General features: G+C 38.6%; 1 protein-coding gene across 3 annotated transcripts in view; it reads left to right on the forward strand.

Moving 5' to 3' along the window:
• Positions 1-21,606, forward strand: part of SLC5A12 (solute carrier family 5 member 12) — a 51,913-nt gene that overhangs the window by 27,475 nt on the left and 2,832 nt on the right. For all 3 annotated transcript variants that reach the window (XM_053562468.1, XM_053562469.1, XM_053562470.1), the window contains 7 exons: positions 478-566; positions 3,987-4,099; positions 6,191-6,258; positions 12,305-12,391; positions 15,115-15,281; positions 16,225-16,328; positions 19,465-19,592. In XM_053562468.1, coding sequence (XP_053418443.1) covers positions 478-566; positions 3,987-4,099; positions 6,191-6,258; positions 12,305-12,391; positions 15,115-15,281; positions 16,225-16,328; positions 19,465-19,592 — 756 coding nt within the window. The remainder of the gene's footprint in view (positions 1-477; positions 567-3,986; positions 4,100-6,190; positions 6,259-12,304; positions 12,392-15,114; positions 15,282-16,224; positions 16,329-19,464; positions 19,593-21,606) is intronic.

Consider the following 21,606-nt stretch of genomic DNA (forward strand, 5'->3'; position numbering starts at 1 on the left):
CCTACTGAACAAAAGAACCCTTATTTCCTCAGTGCCTCTGATCATGTTTTCTCAGCATAGCTTCAGCAACGTCACACCAATGGGCTAAATTATACATGGTTGTGAAAACTCTGTTTACGGAGAAAATGCTCATTCCCCTTCCCTCCTATTCGTACCTGTCTTTAACTGTCCTGCTCTGTCTTAGAGGGGCTCCTCTCCCACAAACCTGGCTTCAGAGAAGAGCTGAAATACCAAAATTTCCTAAGACCCATTTTAGGAGTTTGTTTGCAGGGTTTAGCAGTTAACATTCAGGATAAACAGTCAAGAAAACGGCATACCTTGGAGACACATGAAAAATAAATTTTCCATCTCCTTTTGCTAAAAACCCGCATCCCCACATTTCAGACACTGCTGAGACCACCAATCCTGTTTCTCCCTCGCTCATTTCTTTTCTGTTTGTTTTTGTTTTGTTTTGTTTTTGTTTGTTTGCCTCCTCAGCTAATGCCGTACTTTGTCATGGAGATATTTGCCACAATGCCAGGATTGCCAGGACTTTTTGTGGCTTGTGCCTTCAGTGGAACTCTGAGGTCAGTAGAGTGATAATATTCTGATGATGATGATGACGATGGTGGCAATGATGACAAGGGTGACAGTGGTAGTTATGCACAGTGTTTACTGAGCACCTACCGTGTGTCAACTGCCCTGCCAAATGCTTTGTTTTTATTTGCTTGTTGATGGGCACATACTGTATGAGACTAGATCCTTACTCATATGGAGGATACTGAGGTGTAGCAAGATAGAAATTTACCTATGGTAAGTTAGTAAACGGCAGAGGCGAGACATAAGCCTAGCAAGATGTAAGCAAGATGTCCCTCTTTGAGATTTTTATGCTCAATACTGCACCTCATCTTATGCCAACTGCCCCCACAATTTCACATCACCTTTACGTGAAGCTGCTCACTCTTTTGGTTCTTCTCATTCAACAGTAATCTGTATCTATCTATTTATAGTCATATCGATTTGACTCTGCATAATGACTTTTTGGTTGATTCAATGACCAACTGTATATACAATAGGATATACAATGGTGGTCCCATAGGATTATAATACTGTATTTTTGCTGTACCTCTTCTATGTTGAGATATGTTTAGAAGCACAAATCCTTACTATTGTGTTAAGATTACCTATAGTACTCAATGCAGTAACTCTGTACAGCCTTAGAGCCTGGGAGCTATAAGCTACGCCATACAGCTTAGGTGTGTAGTAGATAGGCTGTACCTTCAAGGTTTGTGCAAGTACACTTTATGATATTCACACAACAATGAAATCACCAAATGAAGAATTTCTCAGAATATATCCTTGTCATTTAGTGGGGCATGTATATTCCCACAGATGTATTATTTGCATTCCATTCATCTCACCCTCAGTCGCACATTGAAACAGCTAATAACTTCCATCCTCCAAATAAAGACACTATTCTAAACACAAAATCGTTCATGCATTTATTCTCATAAATATTTTAGAGAGCTTGTATTGTGCCAGGCACAGCTGGTGACATGGTAGATACTTCAGAGAACAAGATTGATATAAGCATTGCCCTCAAAACAGAGGGACAACAGATTTGGACAATGTGTAATTAGAAAAAAAAATAATAAACAAGATATCGTCCAATGAAGGAAATAACAGGGTGCTATCCCAGGGACAGGTGAGGACTATGGATCTAATTACAACAGGGTCTGAGGAGACTCCTCTCTGAGCACAGGATGTTCGTGTGGGGATGTGAAGGGTGCAGAGAGGCCAGCTATGTGAAGAGCACAGGCAGGGACCACCACAGGCAGGGGAAGAGCAGACACCAGACTCACAGGGAGACCAACAGTATGGGGTATTTGAGGAACAGAGAGAAGGGTGGACTCCAAGGCACAGGGATTACAGAAGATGGGCGTGAGTTTGAAGAGCTGGACAGTGACAAGATTATGAAGAGGTTTCCCAAGTTCAAAAATTCCAAGAACGAGAAATACCACACAGATACGTCATAATTCACATAAAATTAGTAAAGATTACTATTGACATGACAGCAGCTCCTTAAGAAGGTCTGTGGGGATGTGGAAAGGGAAAGATGGGAGTGAGAACAGAATGGGGAGATGGTACTTGAGGGATAGGGCAAAAAAAGAGAAATGTTTCCACCATCTCGCAGCAACTTTTGAATCTGAAAAATTGACATATGGATACACCTGACTGTCAAAGCAACCCAGTAAAGATTCTACAAACCTGATCCTTCTGTGCAAAATTTAGCTTTCTGTGCACTCTCTCCCAAAGGATTCAAGGATTAACCCCGATGTTTGAAACTTTCACAAGATGTATTTTGAGACCAAGTTGTTGGGAGCATAGAAGCTCCTTTTATCTGATTATCTTCTTTACTTATTTGACTTTTTTTTTTTTGGACAGAGTCGTACTTTGTTGCCCTCATTAGAGTGCCATGGCAGCACAGCTCACAGCAACCTCCAACTCTTGGGTTAAGCGTTTCTCTTGCCTCAGCCTCCCAAGTCCCTCCTGGGACTACAGGTGCATGCCACAGCACCCGGCTATTTTTTGTTGCAATTCTCATTGCTGTTTTAGCTGGCCAGGGCTAGGTTCGAACCTGCCACCCTTGGTATATGGGGCTGACACTCTACCCACTGATCCATAGGCACCGCCTTTATTTGACTTTATTAAAGTTGCAAACTGAAGAGGAATCTGGCAGGGAACATATAACAACCTTTGAATATAAGAAAATGAGAATGGTGTCCCCAAACACTACATTTCAATTCCCATAAGTGGGTCTGGAGAAGTTTTTACTTCCTACACATATCATTTCTGGAAGGCAGAGTTATAGCTTGTCTTCGAAAGGAGGATAAAAGAATAATGTGTAATGAATATGAAAGGAAAACTTGGAAATTGCTGGCCATGCTGTGTTCATCAGCTTATTTCCTTTTGAAAACTTTTTTGTAGTTATTATTTTGCATCACCTGAATTTAATATATTATCTGTTCTATTAGCCAAATATTCCTGCTCTATATAAGAAATTAAATGAGCTATTTCTGCCCCCTGAAAACAAAAAAAGACTTACAGGTATTCTGTCACCTAAGCGTGTTTTAGACTCAGTAAGATTGAACTCTGGTTGGAAAGTAAGAGGAAGCATCTCGAAGCTTTGATGCAGCTTTAATCCTTGAGTACTTTCCAGTCTTACCCCGGGCCCTTTCTTCCTTAAGCTTCACTGCGTTCTAGTAACTCTTGGTGGCTTCAGTTGTTAAATGCAATAGCTCCTTTTCATCTTCAGGCATTTGTAAGTAATTTTCCCTTTATCCTTATCTTTTCCGCAGTATGCAAGGATCCTTTCAGGGTCTGGCTGTCACATCCTGAGGGAAGATCTTCCTGACTACATCCCAGTTTATACCTCTGCAGGACATGCTGTCACAGCACCTTGTTATCTGCCTTCACAATAACTTCACAACTATAAGGGTTGTATAACTGGGTGTTTGTGTCCAGTTAGAGTGCAAGATCTATATTTTTGTAGTTCACTCTCACATGGCTGGTATGCAGATTGAATAAATGGATGTGTGAATAACTTAATCACTAATAAATGGCAAACTGTACTGACTCTGGGTTTGGATGGTTCACACTTGCTGCCTCCACCCAGAACTAAACACACATGCACACACAGGCCCTCTGATTCCGCCTTGCCAGCTCATTACACCATCTTGTTAAGGTGAATTAGTGGGTGTGAAACCCATGAAAGCCTAACTCCTTCACTGCAGCTTCCGGAAGAATAGAAAGAATATTAGCACAGAAGAAACTCCGAAGGACGAGTAGACAGGCCATGCTGTTTCTGAGAGCTCCAGAATATGGACTTAGATCTGCCTCTCCCTTTTCTAGAGGCCTGCCTTGTCTGTCTGCCCTGAACAGTAGGGTGGACTGGTGACACAGCCTTATTAAGCATGGACCGTGTTCTTCCTTTTCTCCTCCTATAGCACCGTGGCTGCCAGCATCAATGCCTTAGCAACAGTGACCTTTGAGGATTTTGTCAAGAACTGCTTCCCCCATCTCTCTGACAAGCTGAGCACCTGGATCAGTAAAGGCTTATGTAGGTATAACTCGTGGACCTTCTATTCCATAGCACGAAATGTGCATGTTGTATGTGTCAAAATCCTGCATGTGCTAGTCAGAACACACTTATAGGCACATTGGCATTGGAGGCCAAGTGCATTTGCACTGAGATACAGATAGATTCTTATACTTCCAAACATACCAGTAGGGTACCAGAACAGAATGCCCAGCTAGTTGTTTATCTTACACTGACCTTATTTTCCGAATCTCTTCTTTTCTAAGCCTATGCTCCACAGACTTTTAATTATGCTGTGTGATAATCACATTAGTCCCTCTCCATGGGGATGGTCTGCTAACTATGACCATTTTATCTATGGAAAAGTCAAATTCTTTTCTAAAGAATCATCCCTGATTACCAAACTCCCAGTAACCTCACCTCAAAGATTAACCATTCCTTGCCTCATCATAGAGTTGCATATTATGTTTATAATAAGGGCAGCGCTTATCCTATGGAATTGTAGTTTTACAAAGTTCACTTCTTTCTAAATATAAACAAATTATATACTTATTTACTTATAGAAAACATAGGTGATTTGGGAAAATATAAGTGCTTTGTAAATAAAATTATATCTATTTATTTTTATTCCTGGTTGTTTTTCCCTAACATACCATAGTGAGTACTTTTTTTTTCTGTTATAATATTTATTTCAAAAACATGATATTTGAATGATTGTACAATATTCTATCAAATGGCTTATTTGCTTAATTTTATGGTATTGTTATTTTTTTATTTTTTCATTTTCTTGTAAAAAGTGTGATAAAAACCCATATACATAAATCTTTTATTGTATCAGTTATTTTTTAATTCAGTATAAACTTTTAAAAGAAAATTATCAGGTTAAGTGGTACAAATTCATTTACATTTCTTGATCTGTATGAGGAATATAGTTCCAACAAAGTTGAATCAATCAGTGATCATGTGTGACAGCAACGAGTGGTTGCAAATTTCTCTCTGTACATGATATTAGCATTTTTTATAATTGCCCAAATTAATGGGCAGAATAATATCATTGTTTTGCTTAAACTTAAAATTTTTTATTTATCCTATATCTGAGCATTTTTTATATAGTAAGTAACCATTTGCATTTTTTTGTGAATAATCTATTTATGTTCTCTGTTTATTTGTATTAAGGATATTAAAATTTTTATTGTTTGTAAAATCTCTTTATGCACAAAGAAAAAGAGGCCTTTATCTATTGCAGAATGTGTCCCAGCTTAGTTTTTTAACATATGTTTTTGATATGTAGAAATTTTAAATTTTTATTTGACCAAATATATTTACCTGTTATTATTTCATCATTCCTTTATGCTTACAAATTTCATCTATTTAAGACTCATTTATATATTTACTTATCTTTCCTGATAAGTTATGAATACTTTTATATTTCATATTTAATATATCTAAATTATTTTATTTTTGATTTAAATTAAGATCTACATTTTTTTCTCATAAGGTCAGTTTCCTACATCATTTCTCCAAAACTCCTCATTGATTTTTCCTATTTTCATTCAATATAAATATTTTTAATATTTCATGTATTTCATATAATATAAAGTTCTTTATTATAATGAATTATTAATAATTTCATGTATTTATATATAATATAAAGTTCTTTCATCTATATGAATATGTTAATTTAAAAAATTAAATTATTTATCAATTACAGGACTAACATCATCTTGTCTTGGAGCTTAGTAGTGTTTTATTTAAAATAGCTGGTGGAATAACTTAACAATTTGAGTTTAAAAATTAAAATTTCTTCTATTGTATCTTGTCTTTATAAATACATTTTTGGGCTATCTAAGCATATTTATTCTTTCAGATTAACTTTAAAATAATTTATTGCATGTGACATAGCTGCACCACCCTGTCTCATGAAATTGTATTAAACTTGAAAATATGTTGAGAAGAACTGACATCTTTGTAAGCTTTCCATCTAGTGATAGTGGAGAGGGTGCCTCACTAATATTTCTTTGGATAGGGCTTTCATCAGGGACATTTTTTAGCAGAGCCTTAAGGAATCCCTCAAGGAAATTTATGGTGATGCATTTTCTTTCTTCCTTTCAGGTCTCTTATTTGGCGTGATTTGTACCTCTATGGCTGTGGCTGCATCCCTCCTTGGGGGTGTTGTACAGGTAATGAAAGAAAAGAGGCATTTGACTTCACAGCAGCTTCACAGTAATTGTCTCCAAGTTGCACAATTAAAGAGTGGTGGATCTGAGATACAAACCCACCTCTACCTATTTTCTAATTATTAACTGTCTCCCTTATGTCCAACTCTCAGTTCCATAAAATATTAGTGCTGGAAAGAAAATTAACGATAATCTTTTTCAACACCTTAATTTTCAAGTTGATTACAGAAAAATAGCAAAAATATCCTTCCATTTTCTCACACTCGATGGCTGAGTCAGGTTTTTGACCCAACTCTCCTGAGCCACCCTTTCCTCTTCCCAAAATTGCCCAAGTCACAAAGGCAGCATCAGATAAGCACATATTTACATTCTACTTTAGCCCTCTCAATCTACCTCACATCTTTGTGTAATTTGAACATCATTTAGATTTTCTTGTCATGGAATAGGTTTTCAATAAATGTGGTTTAAATGAAGAAATGAATTAGTTACTATTGCCAAATAATAATTACTATTCATTAATTTCCAGTGCTTATAGAACTCCTTTTAGTTCACAGAACAGCAATGTATCTTCCTTTATCCTCCCAATGACTGCTTACACAGGTTCCATTATTTCTATTTTAAGATTCAGAGAAAAATTCCTGGGATGGGTTAAGTGACATGATAATTCATTTGTCTATACAAGGGAATTTGTGGAAGTAGACACCCATTAACTCTATTGCCAGGGTCCCTTCCTGGGGGCAGGTTCTTTTAAGATCTGTGGAGCTAGCAGCATCAACTGAAGAAAAGTAAAGTTAGAAGCAGAGAGAGATAAAGAGACAGGACACTCAGAACAGTTTTCAGAGGTAGGAAACACAGGGACCATTGCTAGCTTGTGGGGTTCACAGTGGATGGCCCTGAGTGTTTGTTCCACTTGGCTTTTATTGAAGGCTATTTGCTGATTTAGCCCAGAAGGTAAGATGAGAAAGGGAACAAAAATGTCAGCAGTTTCTGTGAATAAGCATGTTAGTTCTTACTCTATCTATAATCATTAACTTTAAGGGTCTAAGCAGCCTTGAGAAATTGGAACCCTGAGCCTTGTGTGGGGGAAGACTCCTGTCTGTGTTCACACACAGTTTCCTTGGGGGAGGTTAATCCCCACTAGTCCACTGTGGAGAAGATGCTACTAGTATCAATCTCCTCTGAAGAATCGGAGGGAAAGAGGAATTTTCCTCTTTTCTCCAACCCAGAGGTGTTTTCCTCTGTTACAAGGGTCCACTCCTGCCCATATTTCAGGGCTCAAGCTGTTCCCTCAATCCCTGCCCTGGCCATAATACAAATCCCCACACTGAGTATTTGCTTTGGCTGTTGACTGGGCAGGGGACGATGTAGTCAATGTTTCTTGCCAGGCCTTCCTATAGTCTCCTCTATGGGCATTGTTTCTTCAGAGTGTTCACAGCCCCAGCGGGGGTGTTAGCAAACTGTATCCCTCACAGGCCAGGCTTCTAGGAAAAGCAGGAAACTGCTCAGATAAGGAATTTAGTGGCTGGTTTAAAAGTAAACTAGCTAACCTGTGTTTATTCCACCTTTGTGAGCTTATTTCTCTGTTTTTCCCTTTTTTCTGGGGGGTGTTTTACCTTGTCAAGAATGGGGTCTTCAGTCCCCATTCTGCCTGCACTCTATAAAAAGCTGTGAATGGACCAGCTTGTCACAGATGCTTGATAATCTCTTTACAAAGTTGAAACACTTTTGATATCTACCCATCCACACAGAAGAACAAGCAAGTTGGTGACATTTGCCTTTAGAGACCTGAAGTACAGTTTTTAGGTTTATGATAGTTTTCCATTCATGAGATCTGTATTTCCAAGTCGTCTTTGATGCCTTGCCCCCTATTACTTTCTTCCCTTTATATAATAAGTATTTACTCTTAAGGAAGTATCATCATGTCCAATTGGTGACAATTTGAGTCATTAATTTTCTTCCTGAGACATTTGCATTTCAAGCTCCTTTGAACTTGAAACACGAGGGGCTACGGAATAGGCAAGGACCAAAGATGGTGGGAAATGTTTCTAGTGAGGTTAAAGTTGTGAGTGATGCACTCATCTGCTTCACCTGGTTCAGATGTGTATTCTGTGCCCACTTTCTTGATTGGTCAAGGTATGTGCCACATAATTCACACAGGTGAGGGGATGCTGGCAGGTGAGAAATGAGCACCTTGACCCATTTCCTAGGAGAGTATTTATCTTTAGGTTGGCCCACTCATTTCTCTGAACACATCCAACTTCGATGGGTACAGAAAGGCAATTCATTCTCCTATTTGATTTTGAAACAGCTTTGCTATACTGAATTTAATGAAACAATCTTTGCATTCATATTTTACATGAATCCAAGCCCCACAGGGTATGAGGGATAGGAGTGGGTTTAATTTTGTATTCCGCCAAAACTCTCCATACCCATAGTGTGTCTTTATGGATGGTGCTGGGAGGAGGACAGCTTTATGTCCCTTAAACAAAGGTCCCTTCAATGTTCTAGTTTAGGATTTTACAAACTGTGGTCTGGAGAATCTCATCATGTGACATACTCCCAGAAAGAAAGTTTATAAGGTCAAAAGACCTTGGTAGGTGCTGCACACTGCATTCCACTCTCAGAGCTCCCCAGAAACAAGAGCATATTGAAGGCTCCAGGAAATTCGACAGTAAAGAAATCTTTTTTTTACTTGAAATATGTGACTACAGACCATAATAGAGTCAGTGGTGGAGGGGAGACTGGAGTTGGAGGTCAAATACAGCAGCAAAGATCTACTGTTTACTAGTGATTTGCAGAATTCCCTCAGAGAAAGATTCTTTTTAAATTTTTTAAAAATTTGTTTTTTACTTTTTAAATTTTGGATTAATATAAGTGTACATATGATCAGGTTACATTGGTTGCATTTCTAAGTAAAGTCTGAGTTGTAGTTGAGTCCTTCACCCAGAAGGTGTGCCCTATGCTCCTACATTGTACCTAGTAGGTCAGAACCTACCAAACTCTTTACCCCATCCTTCTTCCCCTCTTCTTGAATTTTTTGTTTTTATCTCCTGTGGGCCTATAGTTATTCATCTACTGTGGTATATGTATGCCATGGAATGCTACTCAGAGATTAAAAATGGAGACTTTACATCTTTTGTATTTACCTGGGTGAATTTGGAAAATATTCTCTGGAGTAAAGTATCTCATGTACTCAATACTAATTTGTTAGGTTCTTCTTGACAATCAGCTAATTTTGCTAAGAGCTATTAATGATGTCTAGTTTATTAAGTTTTTTTATCTCAACTTAAAGAAAAACTTTTTAGATATCAAAATAGTTCAACAATCAAATGGCATGTCTCAGGAATCAGAGCTCACTGACAGGGTAGTTAATCGAATAAATAATAAGGCAATAACAGTAATAGTCAACATTTTGGAGCCCATATCATTTATTCCACAGTGCACACACATTATTCTGAGATTTCTCTTAGATTCTACATTTAATATTAACCAAAATTTAAATATATATACAAAACCAGGAATCAAATATGATGATTCCAGCTTGACAGGTGAGAAAGCTACAGCTCCCCAAGGTTGACTATCTTGCCCCAGTCCCGTAAGCAACCCCAGCCCCAAAGCACAATGTCATTGTCTTCTAGTTGCAGGAGTGGCTTAGTAAGTGGGCATTGGGGAAGAGGATGAAATAGATGAGCTTTAAGTTCTCCAATTACACATGGTTAATGCCAATAAAAGGAAAGGTACAAATTAAATACAGAGACATACATTTTTAAAACCAGAAAATCTTGGATTCCTCTCCCACATTTGATCATGTGAAGGCCTTCTTTTTTTTCTGAAGTATTTGGCTAATGACTTTGTAAGAAATTTTCAAGTTTTTCCCCCCAAAGGGGAAGATAAAATCACCTTTGCTAACTTATTGACTCTCTTATATAATCACTAGTAAATTAGCTTCCTAAGTCAGCTACCTAAGAAGCTGTGAATTAATGCTGTGAATCGTCAGAGGAATTGCCAGGAATATTAATTTAAGTGTCCATACTAGGGGAAAAAAGGAAACCTGCCTCCATCTTGTCAAGGATGTATCTGAAGCATCAACTTCTCTAAAATGGACCTGGAATACTAATTATGACAATTCACTGCAGTTCATCTTTCTCCATACAAATCTTACACTACAGCTGGAGGATATTTGAAGGCCCCTTAGTCCTATAACTTTATTTTTTATAGAGAAAGAAGACTATGAAGTCTAAGGATTGTGAGTTAACAATAGGAAGTTTACGAAATCCTAGTTATATACGTAGGGCTGTAATTAGAATCCAAATATTATGATTTTTAGCGACGAACTTTGAAAATCTACACCTTTAAACAAAAGAAGGACATTATAGTGTTCCATGCTCTTGACTTTTTAAACTGCCTTTAGAAAGAACAATATTGGTTTTAGAGCTAAAAAAAAAAAAAAAGTGAATTCATATCACACTTCTGCCACTTTCTGAATGGAAACAGACCCTTAATATGTTTTTTGTCAGTTTTTTTCATCTATAAAATTCAATTTGTGGTATCTATTAAACTGGGTAAGTATGAGTATTAAATGAGGTCATTTTTCTAGAGTCCCTTGGTAGTTTTTCTTTACCAACTGGTGCATAGGTGGTGGCCAGCAAACATGAGATTTGTGTAAGATATTTAGAGTACTCTAACCTCAGGCCCTTGAATAAAAAGCCCTGTAGTTGAATCAGTGGAACTAGTGAGGGCTGCACTGAAAGTCGCTTTGTGCGTCTGTAAGCACATGCAGTGGGTGTAGGTATGTGTGTGTGACACATGCGCACATGCTCACTGGCATGCCTGTCAGTGCAGGTGTATATTCACTCCTGTTGGAAGGATAGGTACAAGTCTTTAGATTAGCAGAAAATTAATTTAATCCAAGTCTCTTGCCCATTGACTGTACTCAATAACCTAGAGACTAAGAGATATGGAAATAAATTTATCAAGCTCCCTTAATGTTCAAAAAAGATAAAGCCCTAAGTATGGAGGAGGGACGAGATAGGATATGAAGTGTCTGATGGCCTCTCCACAAAGTCTCAACCTAGTGCTTCAGTACCCTGGAGGTGTCCTGTGTAGGGTGACAGGGATTTGGTAATGGACAATTACCATTATCAAAATGTTGCGATTATTCAAAGTAAATTATAACAGCCAATGAACTGAGTCATATGTGGAACATAAGCTGCAGATGTATTTCCTTGGTACATAATAAAAAAAGCTTTTTGATAAGACAAAGAACATAAATAAATCAATGAGTTTTACTTGAACTTCCTGCCAATTCTATATCTCTACTATCCACACTTACTTACATACACACTACCACAGAGGGTGTCCAAAAAACGTAAGAAAGGAAAAACTCTGAGGTGGGTGGATTGCCTGAGCTCAGGAGTTTGAGACCAGCCTGAGCAAGGGTGAGACCCCCCTCTCTAAAAATAAAATGGGCATTGTGGCAGGTGCCTATAGTCATAGCTACTCACTTTGAGGTTGCAATGAGCTGTGCCGCTGTGGCATTCTAAGGGTGACAAAGTAAGAGTCTGTCTCCAAAAATAAAAGGGAAAAACTGTACTAAAATTGTAATACTCAAGTCATGTTTGACGTCTGCAATTACAAGAGGTGTTCAAAAGTGACTTTGTATTGGTATATATTGGGTATTTTTGGGTATATGGGTATTATGGTATATATTGGGTATATCTTTTGTTATTGGTATATATTGGGTATTTTTTATAGTTTTTTCCTTTCTTAAAATGTGTATACATTTTTGGGAAACCCTCTGTATATGTAGACACACACCCCCATAGACATATTTATCTTTATGTGTTTCCTTGTGTATATACATTTTTTTTAATGCAATGCTTATCATTGAGCCTGGAATTGAGAAATGACTTATAGAAAGCATGTGATTAATAAATGGTACAGTTAGGACTGGTATTCGGATTTGTCTCAGGTGCAAGGGAGGGGTGGTGACTGTAGACTACAGGTGCAGTGGAGTTAGGGGGCTCATCTGCTCTGCTTTGTCCCACAGGCTGCCCTCAGCATCCATGGAATGTGTGGGGGACCAATGCTGGGTTTATTCTCTCTGGGAATCATATTCCCTTTTGTGAACTGGAAGGTAAGGATGCCGCACCTCTCTTCACAGTTCCCAGCTAAGCCTAGGCCCCAGGCATTTTCTCTGTCCTCCCTGTGCTCTCATTCCTGTTTAGAAAGGCTATTTGTCTTTGCCGGGAAAGAATCCCTGGTAGAATTAAACAGAACCTGAGCCCTCCTCTATCTGACTGCAGTGAAATCTTCTTAGAAGCAGAAAGCAAAGACAGGAAGAGGTAGTCATGAACTACCATATGTTGTGACATCAGAGCTAAGTCTTGAAGGTTTAAATTAAGTTTTCTCCAAATTCAGGGCCCACAAATGAACTTTAAAAATAGATCCTGGATTCAGGAACAGTTTAGTTGAAATGCAATTTTGATAATTCAAATTTTAAAAAATATGAATTTTATTTTTTCTATGTATAATTATCAAAAGTTATGACTCAATTTGTACAGGGGAGAAGGAACAAGCCAGGAATAGTTTGATAGCTGGATTTTCCTCATGTTGCTGGGCTGGTAGTACATGTTCAAGTAAATATTAGTTGCATGACTAGTCATTGGTTGCATGACTAGGTAGTAGCTATAAATCTGAATGATCATTTATTTGGGAAAATCATAAAATCACACTTTTAAAACTGATAAAATATCATAATTTTCACAATCTAGCAAAATTGCCATTCTTACATGCTTACACATATATTTTTAGAAATTCTTTACACTTCAGAAAATTTAACTTTATGCTTATTTATGTATATACTACAGGGTACTCCTTAAAGTTTGAGCTACTTGATTGGTCTCTGTGGCTACCTGACCCTATTGAACTCTCTTCTAGATCAATCTTTTGAGGCCAGGTCAAGAGAGTGCTGAGGAGTGAGCATTTAGGAATTTTAGCACCTGCCCTACAGTACTAATCACTTTTCTGGTATTGGAGTTGACAAAGGTATTTATGTCCTCAGAAGAGTAATGTGAGAGAAGATAATTTTATAGCTACAAAAATCAATGGTAAGTTAGGGTATATTTTAAAAAAGCTAAGAGAGTGGAATTGGAATGTTTTTAACACAAATGATAAATGCCTGAGGTTATGGATAACACAAATGCCCTAATTTGATTAATTCACATTATATGACTATATCAAAACATCACATAGCATCTATTATGTACCTATAATAATCAAATATAAAAAAAATTAAAAAATAAACCTATGGGCTAGCTACATAAGAGACATTAATTTGTTATCTATAGTACATTACAGTTTATTTACTCATCAAAGCTGCCTTGTTTTAGATAGAGGATAGTATAATTTTGTATCATGTCCCCTTTGTCACTGTCCATGGCCGATCCTACTGACCGATCATGGCTCGCCTTCCCACACAAGGTGGATGCAGCCTCAGAATCTGTTTCAACATGGGTTTCTAGGCAGCTGTTATGGATCAACCATGGTTAGCCCTCCAGCTGAAATCCATTTGCCCTCTACTACTAGGCCAGGGGCTAGCAAACTATAAGCCTCAATCCTAATGTAGTTAGCCCACTGTTTGGGGGATGACCTGCAAGCTAAAATGGTTTTGGCATTTTTCTATGGTTGGAAAGAAATTTAAATGAGCAATATTATTTAGGACACAAATATTGTATCAAATACAAATTTCTGTACCCACAAATAAAATTTAACTAGACTATAGCCAGCCTCCCCTGTTTAGATATTGCCTATGATTGCTTTTACCCTGAAAAAGGGCAGAGGTGAGTATTTGTGACAGAACTTGTATGGTTCAGAAATCCTAAGATGGTTATTATTTGGCTGTTACAGTAGAAGTTTGCAGACAACTGGTTTAGACAAAGGCACATGTGTTCAAACCACACACATTGATTTAGTGCTCTCAAATAATAAAAGAGAGGGCATTCTAGTGCTCCTATCAAGGACCCTTTTTTTTTGTTTTTCTCTAACCTGAATAAATGGAGAAGCCATCAAGTTGTTGATGAGAACAGAGAAGAAGGCTCAGCTATCCAGTGCAGACCAGAAGCATAGGATGCTATTTTCCACTGGTCCTGCCTGGTCTCTGGTAAACTGTCTCCCTTACAGGATAAATAGCTCATTGACTTTTCACTAACTCTTTATCAAGAAATTTGTAGTATAAATCTAAAATGATGGAATTACTAAATACAGTTGCTAATATTTACACTCAAACAAAAAACTCCAAAACTTGGGCATCAGGGGACTCTGCCAGCAGCTCTTGCGAAGGGAGATGGGATTGTAAGAATGACAAAATCACAGCTTTGTCTCCATCATCTGAAGTTTTCCTTAAATCTAAAACTCTTTTACTGAGAATTGAGGTCTCAATAGCTTTTAAGTAGTAAAAGAAAGAAACTGAAGGGAGAACAGAAGTTCTTGCTAGAACTGTAATATAATGATCACTATGAAATTCTCCATGGTCTTCATTTAAGGAACAAGTTTCTCCTAATAAAACTGCACTGTGGGGGGTGGCTCCTGTGGCTCAAAGGGGTAGGGCGCCTGACCCATATGCCGGAGGCAGCAGGTTCAAACCCAGCTCCAGTCAAAAAACTGCAAAATAAATAAATAAATAAATAAAATGGCACTGTGGGGATTGAAATGAAAGCAGTTGAGGGGGGTGGTTTCCAACATATAAGGCCAAGAGTTAGGGTGGACAGCTAGAATCTCTGAGACATAGAACTCATTTTGTTATTCTTTCAACAGTTAACTTTGCTGAATCTCTCAATAACTTTTTTTTTCTTCATCAAGGGTGCGTTAGGAGGTCTTCTCACTGGAATCACCTTGTCATTTTGGGTGGCCATTGGGGCCTTCATTCACCCTGCACCAGCTGCTAAGACATGGCCCTTGCCTTTATCGACAGACCAGTGTATCCAATCCAATATGACAGCGACAATACCTCCTGTGCTATTCAGCAGGTATGCTGACTTTAAACATGGCCCTGTGTCTCAGAGAGTGGGTCACTACACTCCAGGGAGGTGCATTCTGTAGAGAGGAGTCTGAGGAGATGTATGGTGCTCTCCTACAAGAATCTCTCTGGGTAGTTCCCAGCACTGAAGAGTGCCAGGCATGACTCCAGCAGTTTACAGATATCTGTTCCTCTGTATTCAGGTATAAAAATGAGAATTCAGAAAAAAAGGTAATTAGTGGTATAAATGTAAAACATAAAAATATGGAGGTTGGAAAAAATAAGTGGGTGAATATGAGGACCATAGTGTCCTTAAAAGAATAAAAGGTTGGAGTAGAGGAGGTTTGTGAGCAGTGATGAGAATGGTGATGGAGCTGAGTTAGGAGCACTGCTGTGACCCGTGGCTTCTAAGTCAACCTGCGTGAACACAGGGTTTAACAAAGGATGTCCTTGTCTTTGATGACCCTCTTTGATCAATTAACTAATAATTTTTTTTTTAAATGAGCTGAGGTATCATCTCACACATCGACCTTGGTTTGATAATCATTCTAAATTCTCCCATAATCTTTTGTTCCTATTCTACCAAGGAATTACCAGTTCATTTTAGTTTCTATAGGTAGATTTGTGGTCTTCTCATCTTTGTCTCTCTAATGTCTGTAATAATCTCTGGCACTAAATCTGGGTTTAATGAACCCCTCGGGAATAAATGATATAAAAGGAATGGACTATGTCTTCCTTGCAACAATTATAATTCAGCATACACATTGCAATATTTGTAATTCAGGTATGCATTGGATTGAGGGAATATAAAACACAACTTAAATAAGAAAATGACAGAAAGTTAAGTGTTGGGATTTTAAGCAATGTCAGGCCGTAAAGTGAACACAGAGAAGTTCTCTGCATTGCTGTGGATCAGGCATGGAACTGGTGACATGTGCTGCTGTCTCCTACAGACCCGCAGTAGCTGACACCTGGTACTCGCTCTCCTACCTTTACTACAGTGCTGTGGGCTGCTTGGGATGCATCATTGCAGGGGTGATCATCAGCTTCCTAACAGGTTGGTTATAATTCTTTCCTATGGGACCAAAGGAGACATGGGCTATCCCTGCATCAGTGAACTAGGCAGCTGGCTTTTGGCTTGATTTCAGGTGTATCACAAAATGCCTTCTTACCAGAGAGATATGTCTACTTTCCCCAAGGTGACATACAAAAACATGATCTATAGCTATATGATCATTAATAGTGAATAGATTAAGATTTCTCTCATATATTATGAGAAGCAAATAAAATGCTTTGACTGACAATGTGACACCCAGACGCCTGACTATGACATATACTCTGTAGTACATGTATAACCATCAAAAATAAGCTTTAACTCTTTGAAGTTGTACTTTTCCCTTGTCTCACTCAGAGACTAGATTTTTCCCCTCCACCATCTTACTATCTCATGATGTCAGACTTTGCTAACTTATTAGAAAAGCAGAGAGGAATCTTGCTACTGCTTTTGTCCATATTGCCCTTGGGAGGCCACTTCTGTTGAGTCCTGGAGTTCTCTTCATTGAGCAGCTTCCCCATAAGCCACTTCTGATACCAGTTTATAGCCCTACTTTGTTCCATAGTCTCTCAGAGGGTTCGGTGTTCTTTTTGTGTCAGAGCCCAAGAGGGATTGGTAGTGGTGTTGTGAATGGGATGAAATAGTTACACCCTGTACTCCTGATGGGCCATGCACTTCAGCTGAATAAATTATTAAAATATTCTACTTCTCCATTTCCATTATATGCCCATGAACAAGGGTAGTCAATATTCCCACTCATCAGAGAACCTGAATGGCAGCCTTTCTGGTGAGGGTGTACTAGGAATGCTATGGGCAAGCTCCAGAGCCCTCCCTGTCTGGGGCATCATGTCACCAGCCATTCACTTAAATTAAAGAAGATCTTGGATATAATAAAGAATAGAAAATGAACTTTATAACCCCAGGGTTTGATATAATAACAACTCTCCAAATATTTTTCATTATGTACCTGATGTCAGACGAAAGATTACTTATTCATTTTTTTTAGATTTTGCCACAGGACCCTGACAACTTTGGAGGCTTCCTTGATGCTAGTGGGTCACAACTCAGGTATCAATGCAGTGACCAGTTACCAGGTAGATGAGAGCCAAAGTTTCAGCTGCCTGATATTTCCTTCCAAAGAAGGCCATACATGTACATGAAATCCTGCACCTTGCCAGTTTGTCCATTTTCCAGATTTGTATCAGAGTTGGCATACTCCTGTGTTGAGGCAGCAGCACTTATGTTACATCTGAAAACGCTTTGGCATCTTGAGCATGAGCAACTTGCCCAAGGGTGTCCAGTACAGGGGACAAGTAGGAGATGGATTCTATCACAGGCTGCACTTCTGCAAGTGGAATTAGTAGTTTGTCATTAGTCAGAGGTTGGGAACCTTCTCCAAATTCACCTGAACTTGCTACTGCATTTTCTTTTCAAACTTGAACTCATTTTTTCCTTAGGAAAAAAACAACTCTTTCTCCACAGGAAATGGTGTCACCTTCTCCTTTTTCACATAATGTCCATAGTCAACAAACCTTGTCTCAACCAGTTTTCTCAACAATTCGTTGATATTCAACCTCCACGGTCTTGCTCATAAAAGGGACTGTAAACTCACAGTTGAGGAGGTTCCCGTTTGAGAACCTGAGTTGCATTTTCATTTTAACTTTTCTGTCTCTGAGAATGACAGCCCTCTGCTTTGTTTTATCCCAAAGTCATTTTTTTTTCCTAGAAGGAAGCAATCTAAATCCATAGGAAGCAGAGTTCTTTCCTTCTTAGCAAATCTTAAGTCTTGTTCTTAGAGATAGTAGTTATACATCGTCTGTTGGGAGTGTTTGATACTTTTTTGATCCATTCAGATACAAAAGTTTTCTCTCTTTGAAACCTTGAAAATGGTTTTGTCCCCAAATAAATTCTTATTCTTAAATTCTAACTCAGAGTTTCTCTTGCACAGAAGTTTGAGGTTTTGTAATCTCTCCTTCCCCATCCACACACAGACACATATGAAGGCAAATGTTGAGTTATAGGTGCTAAGATCACATACATCTCCACCATTTACTAGAGCATGGAAAAGGCAATCATTTTCTTATCCATTAAATGAGAATAACGACACTTTCCTATGTATTGAAATTAAAGATAAGCTATGTACAACGTGCCTAGTATGCAGGCGATACTAATTAATCAATATTTTCAATAGTAATAGTAGAATTCTCTTTGGTCAAATGTGTTTTTGTCTGGGAGATATAATACCAGGGAATATATTAAATATATTGCTTTAATTTCAGTTTGAAACTTCAAGAATCTACATTTTTTTGTTGTTGTTGTTTCTAGAAAGAAATTTGAGAAAAAGTTTGTGGATGGACACAGTGTCGGGCACATAGGGAGGACACTGATCAGTTGTGTAACCAGTGCTCCAGCACTCCCTCCAGGGATGTTTAGACTAACCTGGCTGTCAGACTAATGACTAGCATGGAATGAGATCAACTATCAGTGAATAGTCATCATGACGCCAGAATTTGCAAAAGTTCCGGGAGCAGAAACATCACCACCCTCCAAATCTTAGTTTGAATGTCAGTGTGAGTCTTGTTCCACTGCAGGATTTGAAAGAATGGGATATTAAACAGGTGTCTTTTAAGGATAGCAAAGGAGGTATGATGAAGGTCTAGAGTAGCTGGAGGAGCATGAGGGTATTACTTGTCCAAGATATCAGGGTGAAAGGAAGAAGAAACAGTAAAAATTCACTTACTAATTTCACAAATATCAACTTATATGATCTCGAATATATCTCATTTGGCTAAGAAACAAGAGCTTTTGAAAAGAAGAAATTACTTAATTCCTGACATCCCTTCTGTTTGCCTGTGGAGCATACTAGTAGAGTTTTCCATGATAGACACAGAAAAAAATAAATGTGTTTTCTCTGTTTTATACCACAGCCATGAGCTTACCTGACCTGACAATTTGTGGATGTTTAAAAACCAATTCCTGCCCCTTCTGGCACACAGCCAAGCAATTTCTTTTTGTTAACCAGTCAGGACTTTTTTCATCCTCACTCTAAAAAGGAACTTAGATCTCAAGTTAATAATGTTTACAGCCCTGAAGGAGAACTATCTGCAACCATCTAACCCATTTCTTCTTTTGTTTATAGGTCATGAAAGAGGGGAGAATATTCAACCATTGTTAATTAGGCCAGTTGGCAATTTGTTTTGCTTTTGGTCTAAGAAATACAAAAGACTGTGCTGGTGTGGAGTTCAGCACGACAGTGGGACAGAGCAGGTGAGCTGATGTTTGTGCTTCTAAAATACCTACTGTACTGACTTCCCTTTCACCGACCATTGGAACCAGCTTCAAGGGTGGGCCTGTGGGAAGGGAAGGCATTAAGTATTCCAACTGGAAAGAATCTGGCTGTCAACCACCCCAGCTAATTAGTTTTGAACACTTAAATATGTTGATAGGTGAAAGTATTTGGGGCTGAGTTGTTGCCTTTGCAAGTGATCAATTTCCGAAGTTCCTTTTAACTGCTATGGAGGCAAATTCTTAGAGAAATATGAAAATAAATAATTAGAAGGGAACAGAGTAGCGGGGACAGTCTACTATAATGGTTAAAAGCATAAGCTTTAGGGTCAGACAGCCCTGGGCTTTATCCAGGTTCCACATCTTACCGTGCTCGAGTAAATGACTTAACTTTCTGAACTTCGGCCTTTCTTATCTGAGAAGCAGTGGGAGGTATTACACAGAGCAACAAGAACACAAACAATGCTAGTTCCATGGGGGGTAAATATAAAGTAAGTTTCACTGAGGGAATTTATAGGCAAAGAAGCACCAGATACCCCTAACTCTCTAACTCCTCCCTCCCGCCCCCCGCCACACACACACCCTACAGTTCTCTCTCTCTCCCACCAAAGTGTGTTTGGTCAGGCAGGACTAGAGACATTATCAAGTGCTATTGAGGTCTTCTCTGCCAAAAATCACCAGGAACAGCCTGCAGCCAGACAGAATTGCTGGCTTGATGCAGTAGGAGTGGGGAATGCCACCTTTCACAAGAGGGAAGATGGGCATGTCTTTTAAAAGGTCTGGGCTCTCTCTGAAGGATTCTGAGGGGTCTAGGGAAGAGGAAAAGGAAAACAAAGCTATCTGGGGCAGCATCATGCAGTAATCGCTCAAGGGGTTTCTGTGGAATTTGATAACTGCAGGACACTGGGAAAGCAAGGTTTCCCCCTGAAGTTTACAACTGGTCTTATCAGTGTCTGTCTTCCCAGCTGCGTCAGGGGCAAGAGTGTTATTTTATTTGTTTTATTAGTTCAAACTTATTTTCATGCTTTTCGTCCATTTTATTCTTTTCGGACTCTGGGAAAGGGACTCCTAACCCTTGTCACATCACAGGTATTTCTGAGTTGTTGGGGCTGTCCTCCCCAGTAAGCATCCAAAGAGTGTGTATGTGACATAAATCTGAGTTGACACTTTTACTGGAGCAGGTGAGAGCACCACCTTGGCAGAGGCTCAGAATGAGAGGTTAGGTGCAGAAGGTTTGGAGCTAAAGCAATTAAGGGCAGATCTTTATATTCAAGGTGCCAATTGGCACTGGGCAAAACTGTGATGTGAAAGTTTGAAATCGGAGAACTCAGCTAGGTGAGGGTCCTGAAGTCATTCTTTGTAAGTAAACAGTGTTGATAAGCAAGGAGTTTTCCCCATTGAACAATCTATACTTCTGAGAAGGGAACTGTTTACCCAGGTGGCAAATTTGTTACTTTGGTGAGAAGACATCTGGTTATATCTTATTGTTATATTATCGTTTGTGTATATATATAGTTTTATCAGTAAATTTTGAGGGAGTTCTAGAAACAATACACCCAATTATTTATTGGTTTACATACTCATCTTCCTGGGCAAGAATTTCCTGGAATAAGTTCTGCTGATGCAGGTGACCTCTGTTTTCAAGGCAGAGTTGAGAGTGGGAGGAAATAGGAAATAGTGTGTCACTGTTGGGCTCCTTTGCTAAATAATAATGTTGAACAGTCTCCAGGGGAATTTGCATATAGGTGCCCCAGTTACCAAGGGACATTATTATTCATAGGTTGGAAGGGGGCCACCACCATGGGAGACACAGGCTTGTGTCTCCCTGTAAGGCATTGAAACTATCTCACGAGATTTCTGTATTCTATGGGAGATGTATGAAGTTCCTCATGCAACATAAAACATATTGTAAATGCTCAATAAGTTATTCTTTTTGTGGTTATCATTAGAAATTGGACCTACATGGAGTGTCAAAGTTGCCAATTAGGAAGTGTCT

The sequence above is a fragment of the Nycticebus coucang genome, chromosome 14, assembly GCF_027406575.1.
Source record: "Nycticebus coucang isolate mNycCou1 chromosome 14, mNycCou1.pri, whole genome shotgun sequence".
Classification (NCBI taxonomy): Eukaryota; Metazoa; Chordata; class Mammalia; order Primates; family Lorisidae; genus Nycticebus; species Nycticebus coucang.